We start from the raw sequence: 20,244 nt of genomic DNA, 5'->3' as shown, positions 1-20,244 counted from the left end.
ATATACCGGGGAGAGTACCACCGAAAAGAATAACAAAAAATAAAAATCAGGTGCCAATAATTACACCATTCAAAATTCTGGGTATTATTGGTGCAATGAAAATATTATTATTTATTAAATTTGTACACTGCCCTTCATCCAAAGATCACAGAGCGCTTCATAACATAAAAATAAAAAGCGAGAACACAAAATGCACAATAAAACAAAAACAAAACAACCTCACTCCTACATTTAAAAAGCCATAGACAGTGAAACAGCCCAATGCCTGGTTGAAGAGAAACGTTTTCGCCTGGCGCCTAATGTAAGGATGGTGCCAAGCAAGCATTTCACAAATGTGGAGCTACCACAGAAAAGGCCTGTTATCGTGTTGCCAGTTTCCAAACCTCTCATGAAGGGGTTCCTCTTGAAGGGCTTAAGAAGATGATCACAGGGAATGTTTTTTTTCCAGGGGGGGGGCACAGGGGTACGCATACCCCTAAACATTTTGAGAATCTTTGTACTTTTGTCCATTTAATTAAAATTAATTAATTTTATAATGAATGATTTTAGAGTGTTGTTTATGATGTACTTTTGTACTGTTTTATTGTTGTTAGCCGCCCTGAGCCCGGCTTCGGCTGGGGAGGGCGGGATATAAATAAAATATTATTATTATTATTATTATTATTATTATTTACCGTGCTGTATTTATTTTCTCTGATTTGAACAATAAAATGCTGATTTTTCTGGAGTCAAAATGAGAGTACTCCTAAACATTTTTTTTAAGAAAAAAAAAGCACTGATTGCAGGGTCCTGGTTGGTTCAAGTGCGGAGAGGCAGTCTTTGAGTACAGCAGTTCCAAATATGAAGTCAAAATATGAAGAAAACATTTGTGTTGGAACTAGTGCTTTTTCCTTAAAAAAATGTTTAGGGGTACTCTCATTTTGACCCAAGAAAATCACCATTTTATAGTTCAAATCAGGGAAAATAAATACAGTAAATGGACAAACGTACAACGATTCACAAAATGTTTAGGTGTATGCGTACCCCCAGAAAAAAGCACTAGTTGGAACACATTTCTGGGTAAGTGTGCTTAGCTTCCTAGCTCAAGGCTGTGTTTGCATGACCAATGGAAACAGTGTAAGAGCTACCAGACCAAATCCTGAACTTTAGCATATTATGGTATGTTTGCTCGAGGTGAAAGCTGTGTATACCCCCTACAAACTGAAAAGGAAATTCCGTTTACTGTACTAACTTCAAATTTCGATTCCAGGTTTATTGAAAATATATATTACAGCAATATTTCGGTGAAAAATAAGACAACTCTTTCCAAAGTTCACAAGGGGACAGCATACAGATCACCGGACACAGTGCTTCAAAGCAAACGTGGCTGTCGCAAGTGTGAGACAACCTTTATTTTTGGACTGTGTGGATGTATACACAGTAACTTACTAAGGCCAACAGTAAAAGTCCTTAATCCAGATCCAAAAAATTGGAGGGAGACCCTAAAAATGTAGCAGAAGCATTTCCGCACACTGGTTTCGATAATCTAGTTTGTGCAGAAATGATTCCACTAGATTCATAGAGTGTCGTTTGGAGGGGGTGACACCTCATCGCTTCGTCATTTCTCGAACTGTCTCCAGCTCTTCTATGGGCTTCCATTGCTGGTTGATTGTTAGATGCTACCAGGCATTTTAAGACAAAAACAGGGGAAAAGAGCAAAGTGTTAAAACAAACCCAACCCAAACTCAAAGCTTATCACGTAGCAATTTCTCCCCAAATACTGGTTATGTTGTACATTCATAATTTTCATTACACGGGCAGCTAACAGTAGAAGCAAGCCATTGTCCTTATTGTATTATTCAGATGAGCAGTTGAGCATTTTGCATAGTACTCCTTTAAAAATCTGAATTTTAATTTATTTTACCTGTTTCTATTTTATCTTGTTGCTAAGTCACTTTGAGACTATTTTTATTAAGGGACAAATAAATGCACTTAATTGTCATCGTATAAACTATATATTTACTAGATGCAAAGCTTTTTTTCAGCCATTGCCATTATAAGTGAGCAAGGGAGGTTTCATGGTGAGTTCTGGCACTTGTTTTTTCTAGAAAAATAGCACTGGAATGTAAATCTTTGTCATAAATCTCTGACATAAATCATGCTCAAATCAAGAACGATCACATTGCAGTTCACAAACATTAAACGTGGCATTGGGTCCAGATCTTTATTATTTAGCCGAAAGCCATCAGTTGTACAAAATAAAAGAACAAATTGCTCAGAGCATAATAAAAACAAAAGAGTATATTTGGCTAAAGGGTGATTTCCACCTAGGTCATACTCACAAGTAGATTCACTGACATAAATGAATCTATTCTGAGTAGCATTAATGTTAGAGAGCATTCTTACAGTGCAATTCTATCCTTGTCTATGCAGAAGTATGTCTTCTTGCATTTTAATGAGGTTTATTCTCATGTAAGAGGGATTAGGATTGCAGCCTTAGTAAAATAAAAGAATGGGAAAGAGCAAAGTACATGCTATGTGGTGCTTATTTTTTTCTGGATTGTGTCCTCTATTTTAAAGGAAGAAGGAGCAGGCACCTTGGTCATTTTCTTCATGGAGAAGTGACTCAATTTTTTTGGAAGCTAATAGAATACTAAATTATATTACCCCCCCCAAATAATACTATGTTGCCAGAGCAGTTTAAATTTACGAGAAAATTTTAATAAAAGCAACAAAAAAACACACAATTCCAATCAATTTTAATGTTCTTTTGTTTTCGGCAGGTGCAAGATTCCTTTGCTCAAACAAGGCTTATGGAAAAATCATTATGAGGCTAGTAATTTACCAATTAGTTTACGCTTTCCCTAACCAAAATTTCCAGTCGAAATAAGTTGCAGAATTTTGAAACGCAGGTTCAAATAGTGCCTAAGTTAATACTTTAACTCAGTGCTCCTCTATATACTACTATTCTGTTGATTCATTAGCAATTCTTTTTTAAAAAAAAACACCACACACCCGGCTAATAGTTCTGTATAAAACCCCACCATTTACTTAGGGACTAAATACTCTATAATAATTCATTTCTTGGTCAAGTATTTTCATTACCTTCTGGGGTTTGCTAGGATCCACATATTGCCACGGTTCTGGGTCAGACTTGCTTAAACTAAAAATGAAATGTCATGATCAGAAATGACATCCTGTAATTAATTGTATTTTCAAAGGTTTCTTTAAATAAAAAATTAGTGCATTTCTACGAAACAGGATCTTATAGCCCCGTTTAAAACACATCTACTTGGAAATAAAATTCCCGAATTCAAAGTTCAGTTAAGCTGAAGGAAGGATGAGCTTACATCAGATCGGGTTTTCTCAGCGCGTTCCAGCCAGCGAAGGTAGCTCCGAATCCAGCAAAACTCACAAACCCGATCAGAGGAATAAGCTGGAAGACAGAAGAAAGTCAGGGGTTTCCTCCCCCCCCCAATTTTTTTTCAGCAAGGTCTGGGCGATGCATAAGCAAATCCTTAAAAGTTAAGCTCCGTCTCTGCTCTCCAAAGATGCGCTTGGAAAGGATGGCGAGGGAGGAGGGGCAGATGCTTAGCCAAAAGCCTCTTTTCCCAGCGCCTCCTCGCAAGGAGAAGGATTTATCCGTCCATCCCAAGGATGCTCCAGCTTCTCCTTGGCCAGACTCCATCCGTCTGGCACCACCATCCCTGCATCTGCTCTCAAACTTACTTCCTTCTTCTTCATCAGCAGCTGGAAGAATCCCTTGTTCGCCATGGTGAGAAGCAGGCGCACACCTGGGAGAAAAAAGCAAGGTCCATCATCATCAGCCAGCATCCTGGGTACCACTCAGGGCGAGAGGGACCCGCATCCCTTGGCGCTCCCCCTTCCCCATTTAATACGTCCGTTCAGGTGCAACACATACGCACCCGCGATGATAACCTGGCTGGCTTGATCTGCACTGAAGTTCAGCAGGACGTAACTTCCCTTTATATAGCCCGCTAACGCCCAAAGGGCTGGATGTGGCCCAAGTCACGTAGTCCGGACGAGACACCCAGCGCAGGAACCACACCGGAATCCTGCCAATGGGTTGCGCGTTGCGCAGGGGTGGGGCGCCCCCTGCTGGATTCGCGCAGCTGCGCCACTGGAGGAGGGAGCCTGATTCCCACCCCGGTAATCGGAGGGAGATGAAGTGCCCCTTGTTGCAGGAAGCGATGGGTCACTTAGATTACCTGCCCCTCCATTAAAATAATAGGCACGTTGGTTTTGGGTTTGGTTATATTGTGATTTTACATTTGTGAACCGGCCTGAGATCTAGGGATGTAAAATAACCATAATGCACATTACTTCAACAAAGGTCCGTATAGTTAAAGCTATGGTTTCCCCAGTAGTGATGTATGGAAGTGAGAGCTGGACCATAAAGAAGGCTGATTGCCGAAGAATGGATGCTTTTGAATTATGGTGCTGGAGGAGACTCTTGAGAGTCCCATGGACTGCAAGAAGATCAAACCTATCCATTCTGAAGGAAATCAGCCCTGAGAGCTCACTGGAAGGACAGATCCTGAAGCTGAGGCTCCAATTCTTTGGCCACCTCATGAGAAGAGAAGACTCCTTGGAAAAGACCCTGATGTTGGGAAAGATTGAGGGCACAAGGAGAAGGGGACAACAGAGGATGAGATGGTTGGATAGTGTTCTCGAAGCTACCAGCATGAGTTTGACCAAACTGCGGGAGGCAGTGGAAGACAGGAGTGCCTGGCGTGCTCGGTCCATGGGGTCACAAAGAGTCGGACACGACTAAATGACTAAGATGTGGGGTTCCTCTTGCTGCTTCTGCCCCTAAGTCTTGCAACACTGGCACTCCCTACACATTATAAGGGATGCGGGTGGCGCTGTGGTCTTGGCCTTGCTGATCAGAAGGTTGGTGGTTCGAATCCTCACAACTGGGTGAGCTCCTGTTGCTCTGTCCCTGCTCCTGCCAACCTAGCAGTTTGAAAGCACGTCAAAGTGCAAGTAGATAAATAGGCAGGAAGGTAAACGGTGTTTCTGTGCACTCTGGTTTCCGTCAGTGTCCTGTTGCACCAGAAGTGGTTTAGTCCTACCGGCCACATGACCCGAAAAGCTGTCTGTGGACAAACAATGGCTCCCTTGGCCTGAAAGCGAGATGAGCGCCGCAACCCCATAGTCACAATTCCCAGGTTTCCTTGGAGGAAGCCCTGTGCTTTGAAATGCACGGTGTGTGCCGCCCAAGTCCCAAGTGCAATTATCCTCCCCCTGGCAAGGTTTATAAGCCAGTTTTCAAAAATTGACTAATAGTCTGGAAAGAGCTATATCGAAACTTACTGGTAAAATGGCAAAACTTGCTGGAAGAATAATAAATCAAGATAACAAACTTTTAATAAAAGAATGGAAATGGTTTATTGAATATTTACAGATCAATTGTAAACAGATAAGAACATTGGCAGGATTATTAATAACCTGCCGTTTCTTAAGCGTATATATTAAATAAAGTAGATGAAAAACTGAGCAAATTAAGTTAATTTGGATATGCAGAAGATATTAAAAATAAATTTAAGGAACTGCAGAAAGAGGGGGAAGGAGGTCAAGTTTTGAAATGTTAAAGTAATTGTAAAATTAGTGAAAGCTATAAACCTGAAAATCATAAATAAAATTTTTAAAAAGTATGGAAAGAGCTTTCTTAGTTGGAGAAATTGCCTAGAGATCATTAGATTGCCTGGAGATATTTTATTTTAACATCTTTATTGAAAGTTCAAAAGCATAATTATATGTGCACTAAACATTGTGAGAGGTAAATAAAAGAGGGGGAAAGAAAAAGAGAAACAGAACCCGTGTAGAAGGGAAAATATAAAGGGGGGGACGACGACCCAGAGACCCCCTTGTTATAGCAGTTAAAACAGTTTTCCACTGAGCACACAAACAGGATTTGAGTGACAGTTATCTCCCCTCCTGCGGTTTTCAGCAATTGTTGTTCAGAGGCTTCTTGCCTCTAACTATGGAGGCAGAGCATAGCCACCAGGGGGGAAAAGTCATCGATGAATCGTCCATGAATCTGTGCCGTGCAAAAAGGCCCATTGTCTCATACCCATTTTGGGCTGTGTGCCTGCATGCCAGAGTTTCCCCTACTTCAGAGGTATAACTTTATTATTTAGTGCCTGTTTTGCTTGTGCTTGAGACATTCATCATAAAGCATGACACAATTGCAGGATGAATCTTTATTTATTTATTTTAGGTCTCTTAGTGCAGGCACGTCCAACAGGTAGATCGTGATCTACCAGTAGATCACTGGACGGTTGTGGTTAGATCACCGGTAGGTCACTGGCTCCCCCCCCAAAGAAGCTCAACAACTTTGACCTGAACCCCCCCCCCAAATGGGGTAGATCACTGCCAGTTTTTAACCCTGTGAGTAGATCGCAGTCTCTTGGAAGTTGGCCACCCATGTCTTAGTGACAGTCATTCTGTGCTGGCACTTAGGTAATGGCTCCTCCATATTTCCCCAATCTACACTGAGGTCCTTTTCTGTTGCAAGGCTGTACTCTACTGGCATTTTCTACAAACACAATAGCTGCTCTTGGGGCATACTGTACAGAATACAGAATACGCAGGTGGTGCTGTGGTCTAAACCACTGAGCCTTTCAGGCTTGCTGATCGGAAGGTCGGTGGTTCGAATCCCCACAACAGAGCTCCCGTTGCCCTGTCCCATCTCCTGCCAACCTAGCAGTTTGAAAGCACACTAGTGCAAGTAGATAAACAGGTACCGCTGCGGCGGGAAGGGAAACGGTGTTTCCGTGTGCTCTGGTTTCTGTCACGTTGCACTAGAAGCGGTTTAGTCCTGCTGGCCACATGATCCAGAAAGCTGTCTGTGGACAAACACAGGCTCCCTTGGCCTGAAAGTGAGATGAGCGCCGCAACCCCATAGTTGCCTTTGACTGGACTTAACCATCCAGGGGTCCTTTACCTTTTACCTAAAGAATACAATGCTGTATCTCCTTTGTTTATAATGCCATTCTGTGCTAAATGACCCTGCAAGGTGCGGTAAAAGGTGGGTGGGGTCACACAATATGGAAAGTGGGTGGTTCGTGAGAGGTTACATTATTTTCTAATTACAGATAGGTAGCCGTGTTGGTCTGCCATAGTCAAAACAAAAATTTTTTTTTCCTTCCAGTAGCACCTTAAAGACCAACTAAGTTAGTTCTTGGTATGAGCTTTCGTGTGCATGCACACTTCTTCAGATACACTGAAACAGAAGTTGCCAGATCCTTCTATATAGTGAGAAGGTGGGGAGGGGTATTACTCAGAAGGGTGGTGGGAATGGGTGATTGGCAGATAGCTGTGATGAGCCTGTTGACGACTCTAAACGACTGCAATAGGTCTTACAGGAAAAAGCAAGGGGTGAGAAGGTGAAAAATGGCTTTGTCATGTATAATGAGATAAGAATCCAATGTCTTTGTTCAGACCAGGTCTCTCCATGGTTTTAAGTTTGGTAATGAGTTGCAATTCAGCAGCTTCTCTTTCCAGTCTATTTCTGAAATTCCTTTGTAGTAAAACAGCTACTTTGAGATCTTGTATAGAATGTCCTGGGAGATTGAAGTGTTCTCCTACTGGTTTCTCTGTCTTGTGATTCTTGATGTCCGATTTATGTCCGTTTATTCTTTGGCGTAAGGTTTGGCCTGTTTGTCCAATATAGAGAGCTGAAGGACACTGTTGGCATTTGATGGCATATACAATGTTAGACGATGAGCAATTGAATAGTCCCGAGATGGTATGTGTGATGTTGTTGAGGCCAGTAATGGTGTTGTCCGGGTGTATGTGGCAGCAAAGTTGGCATCTGGGTTTATTGCAGGCTCTGGTGCCAGTGTCCGTGTTACGTCTGGTTGTAGTATTATTGTGGGTTAGGAGTTGTTTAAGATTGGGTGGCTGTCTGTAGGCAATGAAAGGTCTTCCTCCCAGAGCTTGAGAAAGAGAACTATCATTGTCCAGGAGAGGTTGTAGATCTCTGATGATGCGTTGTACTGTTTTAACTTGGGAGCTGTATGTGATGACTAGAGGTGTTCTGTTATTTTCTTTTTTGGGTCTGTCTTGCAGCAAGTTCTCTCTGGGTATCTGTCTGGCTCTGTTGATCTGTTGTCTAACTTCATCTGCTGCGTATTTTAGTTCTAAAAAGGTTTGCTGTAGATCTCTTAGGTGAGAGTCTCTGTCTGTAGAATTGGAACAGATACGGCTGTAACGTAGTGCCTGGCTATATACAATGGACTGTTTGGTATGTTTGGGATGGTAGCTAGAGGCATGTAGATATGTTTGTCGGTCATGGTTTACGGTATAAGGTGGTGTCTATGCGCCCATCCTGTATTTTTATAGTAGTGTCCAAAAAATGTATTTCTTGCATAGATTGATTCATTGTTAGGTTGATTGTGGGGTGAAAATCATTGAATTTCTGGTGGAAGGTGTCCAGGGTCTGTTGACCATGTGTCCAGATGATAAAAATATCGTCAATGTATCGCAGGTACAAGAGAGGTTTGAGTGGGTAGGAGTTTAGGAAACGTTGTTCTAAATCTGCCATGAAGATGTTGGCATACTGTGGGGCCATGCGGGTGCCCATTGCTGTGCCGCTGATCTGAAGGAACAGGTCATCACCGAATTTGAAGTTGTTGTGGGTAAGGACAAATTGGCAGAGTTTGGTGGCAAAGTCCGCTGTGGTTTTATCTGAAATGGTGTTCCTTATAGCTGAAATGGTGTTCCGTATTATTTTCTAAGATCATGTATGTCATGTGTAGGCAAACTAAGGCCCTTCTAAATCCGGCCCACAGACGGTCCGGGAATCAGCTTGTTTTTACATGAGTAGAATGTGTGCTTTTATTTAAAATGCATCTCTGGGTTATTTGTGGGGCATAGGAATTCGTTCAATTTTTTCCTCCAAAATATAGTCCGGCGCCCCACAAGGTCTGAGGGACAGTGGACCGGTCCCCTACTGAAAAGGTTTGCTGACCCCTGTATAATTTGAATGTGAAGTTCCACACCTGTATACAGTTAATGTACATTAATGGAGAGAGCACATTTTCACAGGTGGGGAGAGAATGAAGCCCCTCAGAAATGGCCAGGCGGGGGAAATCTCACCTTGACAGAAAGGACGAGAAAAGACCCCATCCCCAGACTCTTGTGGTCAAGTGGTTGTTGCTGGAGGGGGGGGGGGGCAGAGGAGATTCCTTCCTTCTCCGATCAAATGTTGATGCCCTGTATATTTTCACTGAAGTAAAAATCAATTTGTCAGGAGAATAGATCTCCCACACATAAACATGTCGTTCGGCTCTCAAGCCTGTGACTTTCCCACTAACATGCTCTTAACTGCATAAAAAAACACATGAGAATAAAAAAAAGAGTGCAGAAAAACGAGCAATGTATTGGGGAAACTACCACCTAGAAAGAAGGCAGCAAAAAAATAAAAATAAAAACCAGGTGCCAAGAATTCCCCGATTCAAAATGTACACATGCTGAATTTGTAAACTATTTTCTGTATGTTTGGATTACTGGTATGTTTTATCTCAGCACTGACTTGATGTTGCTGTTGAATATGAGCTCTGAGCCACAAGGACATTTTTGTTTCTAATATAAATTCAGCTATGTGCTCAATAAATAGGCTTCGGATCCAATTAAACCAAATAGCAGTAGCGGTGGCAAGGCAATTTTGGTCAAAGCAGTAATCAAGATTGGGCAGTGTGGCTGTAGTTAGGATGTTGGACTAGGACCTGTCAGACCAGGGTGTGAATCCCCATGCAGAGCTCATCCAGACTTCAGCTTTTCCCATCAATTTGCCCAGGAGAAACCCATTCTTTACTGCTGAATCGGAGCAAATGTCAACTGCATTTCCCACAGATTGATGTTCACTCCGATTCGGCACTAAAGAGCAGGTTTTCCTGTGGAATGTGGTGGGGCAAACAGGAAACCATGGGAGAAGCAGGAAATCGTTTGGACTTATTATTTATTATTATTTGAATTTATATACCTGGAGGTCTTAGGGCAGTTCACAGAATAAAATCAAAATATAAAACAACCCAATACCCCCCCACCCCCACCCCCACCCCCATTTAAAAAGGGCGTATCAAAATCAATCAAATGCTTGGTTAAAAAGAAACCTTTCTGCCTGGCAGTTCTAAATGTGCTTCTGATGCATTTTGATTCTTGTCTGAAACTAGCTTGTTTTTTTATTACTTTGTATGATGCGGGTGGCGCTGTGGGTTAAACCACAGAGCCTAGGGCTTGCCGATCAGAAGGTCGGCAGTTTGAATCCCCGCGACAGGGTGAGCTCCCGTTGCTCGGTCCCTGCTCCTGCCAACCTAGCAGTTCAAAAGCACATCAAAGTGCAAGTAGATAAATAGGTACCGCTCCAGCGGGAAGGTAAACGGCGTTTCCGTGCGCTGCTCTGGTTCGCCAGAAGCGGCTTAGTCATGCTGGCCACATGACCCGGAAGCTGTACGCCAGCTCCCTTGGCCAATAAAGCGAGATGAGCGCCGCAACCCCAGAGTCGGCCACGACTGGACCTAATGGTCAGGGGTCCCTTTACCTATATGATGCTTTAAACACTGGGAGCTGCCTTGAATCCCAATTTGGGGAGAAGAAGGGATATAAAATTATAGAGAGTTGGAAGGGACTTCAGGGGTCATGTAGTCCAACTTCTTGAGATGCAGAAATCTCAACACACAGTTCCCCATCCAATCTGAAACCATACCAGACCCTGCTTAGCTTTGCTAAATAAATGAACTCCACTTAGGACTTACAAGAAAGGGAGTGAACTAATCCTTTTTTGCCTATGCATCACATTTCTTTGGGTTGTTTTAATAGCTTCTGCAGAGAGGACTGGGCCAGTTTTTCTTATTAAACAGAAGCAGGTGCTTAAGGACTCCTGAAAGGCTGATTTTCCAGCTGGTTATGTGGTTTGCTTTCAAGGCATGGAACAAGTGGAACTGGGCATGAGCCATCAGCCGTACATCATCTTGGGTTGGTTGTGGTGTCTGAGGGTTGTTGTGCAGATAAAATGTGGAGAGGGAGAATTCTGTGCACCACTAAGCAACTAAGAGGAAAAGCAGACTATGAAAGCAACGCCTTTCCTCCGCTCCTGCAGTCCTGACAAAAATTGTCTCCATCTCTCGTGGCTGTTATTAAACTCCTCAAGGAAACCTTCCGTGGGTTGAAATAGAAAGCTCCTTCCGGGGACTAGAAGCAGTTTTGGGGTAAATCGATTTTTGTGCATTTTGTGATTGTGCATTTTCTTATCTTACGTGGAAAAAAACTGGGAGAATGGAATTTGTTCTTTTTAAGTATTTTCCAAAAAGGAAAGTGTATCAACACAAAGGCAGGTGGAAAGAAATCCAGATATTTCTCCGAAGAAAAGATTAAAGAGACTCAATCAGCTGAAGTTAGAGAACTAATTTAAGAGCCCCTGCTCCACAGTATAATAATAATAATAATAATAATAATAATAATAATAATAATAATAATAATAATAATAGAAGATTGCAACCATGGTAGGATTGATCTTTGCCCCTGTTAACCAAAAAAGAAATTCTGTTTGCTGACCTAACTTTAAACTGAAACTCCAAGTTTATTGAAAATGTAAATTACAGTATTATTTCAGAGAAAAATAAGCCGACTCTTTTTAAAGTTCACAAATGGATAGAATATAGCTCACTGAACTCCATGCTTCAAAGCAATGACATATCATCCCTTTGTTATTTTTCTTACTTTCTCCAGCTCTTCTATGGGCTTCCATTGCTGGTTTAACGTTATATGCTACCAGGCATTTCAAGACAAAGAGACAAAAGAGCAACATGTTAAAAAATGCAAACACCCCCCACCCCAATTATCTAGTAGCAATTCCCCTCAAAATATTGGGTAATTTGTACATTCATGATTTTCATTACACAGGAAGCTATATATGGAGTAAGCCATTGCTCTCCATACTGTATTGTTGGATGAGCAATTTAGGAATTTTGTAATGTATAGTTCATTTTTTAAAAAAATAAATAAATTTGGCTTTTAATACAGTACATTTTTCCTGTTTGCATTTTACCTTCTTATTACGTCGCTTGGAGACGTTTTTATATATATAAAATGACCAACAAATGCAGTAATTAAAAAATTATAAACTAGATCTTTACTACGTAAACCATTCAAATAATATTGGCCATGAGATAGCCAAAATCAAGCCCTTCACTTTATCACACAAAAACCATCCTTCGTCAAGAGAGATCGCACTGCAGTTTACAAACATTAAAGGTGGCATTGTGTCCAAATCTCTATTGTTTAGCAAAAGTTCACCAGTTGTACAGCCACTCTATTAACACATCAGCCTACATGAAAAATCGCTAATATTTCTGAATGAAAACCCACAATATACTTAGGAACTATAACAATTCGTTTCTTGGTCAAGTATTTTCATTACCTTCTGGGGCTTGGTAAAATCCACATCTTGCCATGGTTCTTGGTTGCCAGACTTATTAAAACTAAAAATGAAATGTATTGATGATCAGATATGGTGAAATGACATCTTGTATTTAACTGTATTATTACAGGGTTCCCCCTCCGCTTTAATCGCTTTTACAAAACTGGTCCTTATAGCCCAGTTTAAAATACATCTACTTGGAAATAAAATACATCTACTTGGAAATAGAGAGGGACGCGGGTGGCGCTGTGGGTAAAAGCTTCAGCGCCTAGGGCTTGCCGATCGAAAGGTCGGCGGTTCGAATCCCTGCGGCGGGGTGCGCTCCCGCTGCTCGGTCCCAGCGCCTGCCAACCTAGCAGTTCGAAAGCACCCCCGGGTGCAAGTAGATAAATAGGGACCGCTCCAGTGGGAAGGTAAACGGCGTTCCGTGTGCTGCGCTGGCTCGCCAGATGCAGCTTGTCACGCTGGCCACGTGACCCGGAAGTGTCTCCGGACAGCGCTGGCCCCTGGCCTCTTGAGTGAGATGGGCGCACAACCCCAGAGTCTGTTAAGACTGGCCCATACGGGCAGGGGTACCTTTACCTTTACTTGGAAATAAGCTCCCAACCCCACATTAAAAAAATCCTGTAGCTGATTTAAGATGAAAGAAGGGCTGTGTTGCTTACACTACATCAGGTTTTCTCAGAGAGTGCCAGCTGGAATAGATTGCGAAGCATCCAGCAGATCCCACAAATCCAATCAGAGGAATCAGCTGGAAGACAGAAGGGAGACGGGGATTTCACTTAGCAACATCAAGGTGAAGCATGGGTGTTACTTAAATAAAGTGCCATCACTTCTCTAAAGACGAGTTTGAAAGGATGACAAGTGAGAAGGAGATGACTCTCAGAAAATCTCTCTCCCCAGTGCTTGCATTCTCCTTGCTTGGCTCAATGAAGAATCATATACAGTGGTACCTTGGTTCTCAAACTTAATCCGTTCCGGAAGTCCGTTCCAAAACCAAAGCATTCCAAAACCAAGGCGTGCTTTCCCATAGAAAGTAATGCAAAAAGGGTTAATCCGGCCCAGACTTTTAAAAACAAGCCCCAAAACAGCAATTTAACATGAATTTTACTATCTAATGGGACCACTGATCCATAAAATGAAAGCAATAATCAATGTACTGTACTATAAAATAAATAAGACAGTATTGTAGTTGATAAAAATTAAAATTATTATTTTTTCTTACCTGCACTGATGATAGTCATTGTTTGGTTGGGGGACTTTTATCCATTTCCACAGTCACACAATCAATCAATCAACCAATCAATCAATCAATCAATCAATAGTTGAACTCGGTTCCACACAGTCACAAAAACAAATGAACCAAAAAAGCCTCAAAAACAAAAATGCAAAATAAATAGCAAAAACAAAAGCACCAAACTTAATCCATTCTGGAAGTCCGTTTGACTTCCGAAATGTTCGAAAACCAATGCGCAGCTTCTGATTGGTGCAGGCGCTCCAGAAAAAATAGTCGACAGCCGGACGTGACATCCAGCTTCTGAAAAACGTTCGCAAACCAGAACACTTACTTTTGGGTTTTCGCCGTTTGGGAACCAAGGTGCCACTGTGTGCATATATGCTTATATGCAGAGGAACGGATGATAACCCAGACTCAGGCATCAGTCCTGCACCTGCTCTAAACCTTACCTCCTTCTTCTTCGTCAGCAGTTCGAAGAATCCCATATTCGCCATGGTAACAAGCAGGGGCAGACCTGGAGGGGGAAACCAAATTCCAGAGATGCCTTCAGTAAGCATCCTTGGGTACCACCCAGGGAAGAGGGATGCACTGCTTGACACTTCAGCTTTTTTATATACACTTCTCCGTCCCAAGATTTAATAAGTTCAGTTCTAGTGCTTCTCCGACAAGGACAAACTGGCTGTTTGGATCTGCTCCGAAATTCAGCAGGAGGCAGTTTCCCCTTTATATAGCCTGCTAAGCGATGACAAACCTAGACAGCATCATAAAAAGCAGAGACATCACCTTGCCAACAAAGGTCCGTATAGTTAAAGCTATGGTTTTCCCAGTAGTGATGTATGGAAGTGAGAGCTGGACCATAAAGAAGGCTGATCGCCGAAGAATGGATGCTTTTGAATTATGGTGCTGGAGGAGACTCTTGAGAGTCCCATGGGCTGCAAGAAGATCAAACCTATCCATTCTGAAGGAAATCAGCCCTGAGTGCTCACTGGAAGGACAGATCCTGAAGCTGAGGCTCCAATACTTTGGCCACCTCATGAGAAGAGAAGACTCCCTGGAAAAGACCCTGATGTTGGGAAAGATGGAGGGCACAAGGAGAAGGGGACGACAGAGGACGAGATGGTGGGACAGTGTTCTCGAAGCTACCAGCATGAGTTTGACCAAACTGCGGGAGGCAGTGGAAGACAGGAGTGCCTGGCATGCTCTGGTCCATGGGGTCACAAAGAGTCGGACACGACTAAACGACTAAACAACAACAGCAACACCCGACAGCTGGGTGTGTCCCAAGTCACATAGCCTGGAGGAGACACCCAGTAGAGGAGGGGTAGGCAACCTAAGGTTCAGGGGTCGGATGCGGCCCAAATCGCCTTCTCAATCCGGCCCACGGACGGTCTGGGAATCAGTGTGTTTTTACATGAGTAGAATGTGTGCTTTTATTTAAAATGCATCTCTGGGTTATTTGTGGGGCATAGGAATTCGTTCATTTTTATTTTTTTTCAAAATATAGTCGGGCCCACCACATGGTCTGAGGGACGGTGGAGCGGCCCACAGCTGAAAAAGGTTGCTGACCCCTGCAGTAGAGGAACTCCACCCTGAACCTGCCAATATATATATATTTATACTCCGAACCTGCCAATATATATATTTATACCCCACCCATCTGACTGGGTTGCCCCCAGCCACTCTGGGCAGCTTCCAAAATATATAAAAGCATAATAAAACATTGAACATTAAAAAGCTTCCCTATACACTTTCCCCGATCTCCTTGGCTCAGAGGTCACATAACTGCATACCCTCCAACATCTCTCCCATGAAAATCAGGACGTCCTAAGGAAAAACGGGACATTTGGGGATCAAATCAGAAACCGACATGGCTTCTGTAAATCCGGAACTGTCCTTGGAAAATAGGGACACTTGGAGGGTCTGGACGGGCCCTGATCCAGCAGGGCTCTTCTTATGTCCAAGGCAATTAATCCAAAACAATATTGGGCCTTCTCTGCAGTGGCTCCCCGTCTGTGGAATGCTCTCCCCAGGGAAGTTCACCTGACCCCTTCATTATACACCTTTTAATTTTTATTTTATATATTGCGGTTTTTATGTTGATCTTTTCTGTGAACCGCCCTGAGACCTCTGGGTATAGGGCAATATAATAATAATAATAATAATAATAATAATAATAATAATAATAATAATAATATCATCAACGGGGTCTAAAATCCTCCCTTCACACAACGAAGGAGAGGCAAATACACACCCTTAAATCTCAACAACATCCCCCAAATATATATATATAGAGAGAGAGAGAGAGAGAAAGAGAGAGAGAGAGAGAGAGAGAGAGAGAGAAATGAAAAGGTTTGCGGAAAAGGCTGCTTTAGGAAGGGGAATGTAGGACAATGAGTGAGTAAAACCCCCTTTCTTCAACAAAGGTTTCTTGGCATAAAAACAGACCCCCCCAAGATCTGGGAGGGCAGAGCAACTACACAGCCAGACCCCCAACCTAGTGCCATCCCAGCGACGCCAGTAGTTCCCAACCTTTGTTTTGGCCATGCCCCACCTAAGTATCTCTAAAATCCTGATGCCCCCCCCCCGCCACGACATCTAATGATTATTATTCAAAAAGTGAACTCCTATTCACCTGGAGGAAGCCTAACAGGCCCTTCACTTGGTCTAACTCGTTCTCGAATTGCCCCCCTTACAAATCAAATTGCCCCCCCCCCGGTGGTGGGGCATGCGCCCCACGTTGGGAACCCTGGCGCTAGGCCCAAAGCAGCCTGTAAATAACCGACGCCCGGCGTCTCTTTGCTTCTTTAGCTCCACTTGGATTATGGCATGCCAGGCTTTTGAACCCGGATGCATGGCGGACCGTTGAATAGGACTAGGCCAGGAGCCCCTAAACACACAGCTGTTGTTGGCGCTTAACAGGTGCCCCCTCTGGCCATGTTTTATTCCTGTCTCCATCCTCCCATTTGGCAGCCACCATCCACTCTCTGTGCCCCCAGCGGACTAGGCCTGCCAGGCTCAATTTCACGCTCAATTCCTCCCCCTGTTCTCTTCACTTCTCTCACCAGAACCGGTGGTTTATTTTTAAGACCCTTGACAGCTAGGAGTGGTGGAAAAGTGACGGAGTGGAATGGTCCGTCTCTCTCTTTTCCGCCTGCAATGCAAAGAGCAATACGCCAAGGTGGCAAGGCTGCTTGTCCCAAGGTGATGTTGCAAGCGAGAATTGCAGAGGCAGCGTCTCATAGGCTGAAAGGAAGCCAACCAAGTTGCTGCAGGGGGAGGATAATATTTTAAGGGATGGGGGCTGCAGAGTATGCGATGCCCGTTTTTGAGTGGTTTTGAAAAGAGGAAGATCAAAGTGTTCTGGGGCTTAATTTACGAGGAGTTGAAAAAAATGTTTGGAATAACTTTTTTAAAAAGACCAGTGGCATTTCTGTTAAGCATTGTTGGCAGGGACATCCCGAAGGCCTTTAGGGAGGTATTCTTATTTGCAACGGCCGCAGCTCGGACTTTGGTGGCAAAGGGCTGGAAGGAACAAGAAGCCCCGACAATAACGGACTGGCATTACAAGCTACAAGAATTTGCTGAAATGGAGCAGTTAACAAATACCCTGAGAGGCAATTCAAAACAAAAATTTATGGAAAAGTGGGAGAGATATAAAACATATGTTCAAAAATACAGTAAAGGTTCGCTATCTGTGCTAGCATTTGATTGACGTTGGAGTGAGACTGAATTGAGAAATAAGACTAAGAGCGCATATTGATATAGGAATGTATTAGATAATATGTAAAGAAAAATACAATAATAAGAGTACATTCATTTGTAAAAAAGGAATATACAAGTCTAGTGTGTTGGTATGTATATGATTTTAGGGGGGAAATAGTTTTTGTTTTTACTCTTTGTTCTTTTTTTGTTTCATTTTTTTTCTAGGTATATAAAATTTGTATATAATTTTTGTATACATGTTGGAAATTATATTATAGTAACTCCTGTAATGTAATATGACAACGTTTACCGATGTAATATAAGAATGTTAATAAATAAAATGCAAATTCAAAAAAAGAAAAAAAGGAAATAAAGAAAAAGCATGACTTTTTTCTAATTTTATCATCATCATCATCATCATCATCGTTCCACTTCCCGTCCAAAAGCAATTTACAGTATAAGAAAAAAAACCAACAATAGTAATAATAATAACAAACTTTTATTTGTATCCTGCCCTCCTCGGCCGAAACCGGGCTCAGGGCGGCTAACATCAATTATATAGCATTGGTATAAAATCAAACAAGAATTAAATCACCTCCTAAAAACAAGTCAGGATCAAATTAAACTGAGAGCACTTTTATATACAAATCAGTTACACATACAAAAACATTTTGGCATATTATCAGTACACGATTTACATCTGTATATAAACATATACATGCACTACCTCCCCACCACAAAAAAATAAAAAGGGTTTTAAACAGCAGCAGCCCATACATAAAACTAATTGCGGCCTCCCTGTGGAATGCCCTCCCATCAGATGTCCAGGAAATAAACAACTATCTGACTTTTAGAAGACATCTGAAGACAGTGCTGTTTAGGGAAGTTTTTAATGACTGATGTTTTATCGCTTTATTATTATTATTATTCTGTTGAGAGCCGCCCAGAGTGGCTGAGGAAACCCAGTCAGATGGGCGGGGTATAAATAAGAAATTGTTGTTGTTAATAAATTGTTGTTGTTGTCGCTATTATTATTATTCAGATGCATTAACAAAGGCCAGCTGAGAAAAAAATATCCGTTTATATAGGTTTGTCTTTAGTGGGCCCAGAAAATACAAGAGAGAAGGTGCTTGTCTTATATGTAACGGAAGGGAGTTCCACAGGCAATGCACCACCACAGTAAAGTCCCAATTCTGACCTCACTCAGAATGGCTGTCTGCAAGATGCCTTCTGCTGCAGGATGCACTAATCAGTTGGGTACATAGTGAGACAATCCTTCTGGTATTCTGGTCCCAAGCAGTATAGGGCTTTGTATCCCAGCACCAGCGCTTTGCAATTCACTTTGGCCTTGGTAAATGTCCGTACACATAATGCACCAATCTTAATACTGTAACCCAATATTTGTACCATTATATACTTCTTATTCCCAACCTGCAAATATCTGTTAGTGATAATAAAATAATAATAATTTTATTATTTATACCCCGCCCATCTGGCTGGGTTTCGCCAGCCACTCTGAGCAGCTTACAGCATATATAAACAATTGTAAAACATCAGACATTAAAAATTTCCCGATAAATACCTAATGAAACCAAACCCCAAACCTCCCTTTCCAGCAAAAGGGATTATAATTATTGTTTCCTTTCTTCAAAATAAATGGAGTAAATGAAGAACGCCCCCAGAGATCCACCCTAAACTGATAAAGTCCTATTTCTCCTATGTGCTAAGTGCACCTTATCATATACCGGTACTGTACTCCTTTACACAAAACTCCAGTATAATCTTAAAGATCTTCAACAGTTATCAGAGACAAGGGGAAATTATATCAGGTTAATTCTTGGTTGTTTTTTCAAAGTTTTTATTTATACTTTTCAAATTTATACATTTCATTACTTTTACAATCATTTTAACATTTCAAAGTTTGACTTCCTTCCCCCTTTCTGCAGTTCCTTAAATTTATTTTTTTATATCTTCTGCATCTCCAAATTCATTTAATTTGCTCATTTAATTATCTACTTTAAATGTAAACTCTTATGAAACTCTTATGAAACTGCAGGTTATTAAAATAATCCTGCCAATGTTTTTATCTGTTTGCAATTTATCTGTAAATATTCAATAAACCATTTCCATTCTTTTATAAAAAGTTTGTTCTCTTGATTTCTTATTCTTCCGGTGAGTTTCGCCATTTCTGCATATTCCGTAAGTTTCGTATCCATTCTTCCTTTGCTGGGACAGGCTAATTAATGGTTTAAGATAGGGAACCGTATCAGAGTGGCAAAGCCAATAAGCAATGAAAGAATGAAAAAAGGAAATATCCCCACTTCATTACAAAACTGGATACCTTTATTGAATATTACGATACAAATCAGCTATATTCAGTTATAAAAACACATTTTACCTTATTATGAGATGTTTAAATTATTTATGTAAAAAAAGAGCAAAAATGTGACTGTAATTGACTCTTGGAAGAATTTTTCATTTTATAAATATGTAGAATTTAACAGCACTGTGGTAAATATTCCAGAGCAGTTTGACAGCACTTCAAATTCTGGGTACCACTCAGTGTTAAGTCACTCAGTGTTACAAGCTCCATGCCTACAGTCTTTATTGTAAAAAATGATCAAATAGGCATAAGGTAGGCACATAAAAAACCCACAATCTTGGGACCACTCTGAAAATATACTCACAGCATGTTCTTTATATGCACAAGAGGAAACTGGTCCTTCCAGTTTGCTTGGCTGCCGTCCATGTCACCAAGAAACCTCTCCCCACAGCATAGGATCTAATTTTTTTAAAATTCAGTTTCACAATTAAGATTATGACTTGAATGTGAATGTACCGTATTTTTCGTCCTATAGGGTGCACCGGCCCATAGGAC

The 20,244-nt window shown here is 41.7% G+C and overlaps 2 protein-coding genes across 3 annotated transcripts; both read right to left on the bottom strand.

Annotated features, from left to right (window-relative positions):
• Positions 1-1,227: 1,227 nt before the first annotated feature.
• LOC128401845 (normal mucosa of esophagus-specific gene 1 protein-like) lies at positions 1,228-3,982 on the bottom strand. Its single transcript, XM_053365376.1, has 5 exons — positions 3,906-3,982; positions 3,709-3,773; positions 3,330-3,415; positions 3,085-3,142; positions 1,228-1,658 (listed from the first exon to the last, which is right to left on the bottom strand). The coding sequence occupies exons 2-5, from the start codon at positions 3,751-3,753 to the stop codon at positions 1,587-1,589; spliced, it is 261 nt and encodes an 86-aa protein (XP_053221351.1). The 5' UTR covers positions 3,754-3,773; positions 3,906-3,982; the 3' UTR covers positions 1,228-1,586.
• A 7,585-nt stretch (positions 3,983-11,567) lies between these two features.
• Positions 11,568-16,863, bottom strand: C14H15orf48 (chromosome 14 C15orf48 homolog). Of its 2 annotated transcripts, none has more exons than XM_053365373.1 (5): positions 16,727-16,863; positions 14,114-14,178; positions 13,093-13,178; positions 12,428-12,488; positions 11,568-11,775 (listed from the first exon to the last, which is right to left on the bottom strand). In XM_053365373.1, the coding sequence occupies exons 2-5, from the start codon at positions 14,156-14,158 to the stop codon at positions 11,704-11,706; spliced, it is 264 nt and encodes an 87-aa protein (XP_053221348.1). In that variant the 5' UTR covers positions 14,159-14,178; positions 16,727-16,863; the 3' UTR covers positions 11,568-11,703. The 2 variants fall into 2 exon arrangements, with proteins under 2 accessions (XP_053221348.1, XP_053221350.1); XM_053365375.1 differs by lacking the exon at positions 16,727-16,863 and adding an exon at positions 16,297-16,672.
• Positions 16,864-20,244: the final 3,381 nt, after the last annotated feature.

Source organism: Podarcis raffonei, chromosome 14, assembly GCF_027172205.1.
Source record: "Podarcis raffonei isolate rPodRaf1 chromosome 14, rPodRaf1.pri, whole genome shotgun sequence".
Classification (NCBI taxonomy): Eukaryota; Metazoa; Chordata; class Lepidosauria; order Squamata; family Lacertidae; genus Podarcis; species Podarcis raffonei.
The sequence above is the reverse complement of the archived record's forward strand: the minus strand, read 5'-3'. Positions and strand labels throughout refer to the sequence as shown.

Coding starts and splice junctions, on each gene's coding strand:
- LOC128401845 (XM_053365376.1), bottom strand. CDS start 3,753: ATGGCGAACAAGGGATTCTTCCAGCTGCTGATGAAGAAGAAGGAA. Junction 3,416..3,708: donor TGCTGATGAAGAAGAAGGAA/GTAAGTTTGAGA, acceptor TCTGTCTTCCAG/CTTATTCCTCTGATCGGGTT. Junction 3,143..3,329: donor CTGAGAAAACCCGATCTGAT/GTAAGCTCATCC, acceptor TTTCATTTTTAG/TTTAAGCAAGTCTGACCCAG.
- C14H15orf48 (XM_053365373.1), bottom strand. CDS start 14,158: ATGGCGAATATGGGATTCTTCGAACTGCTGACGAAGAAGAAGGAG. Junction 13,179..14,113: donor TGCTGACGAAGAAGAAGGAG/GTAAGGTTTAGA, acceptor TCTGTCTTCCAG/CTGATTCCTCTGATTGGATT. Junction 11,776..12,427: donor ATTTTACCAAGCCCCAGAAG/GTAATGAAAATA, acceptor AATGCCTGGTAG/CATATAACGTTAAACCAGCA.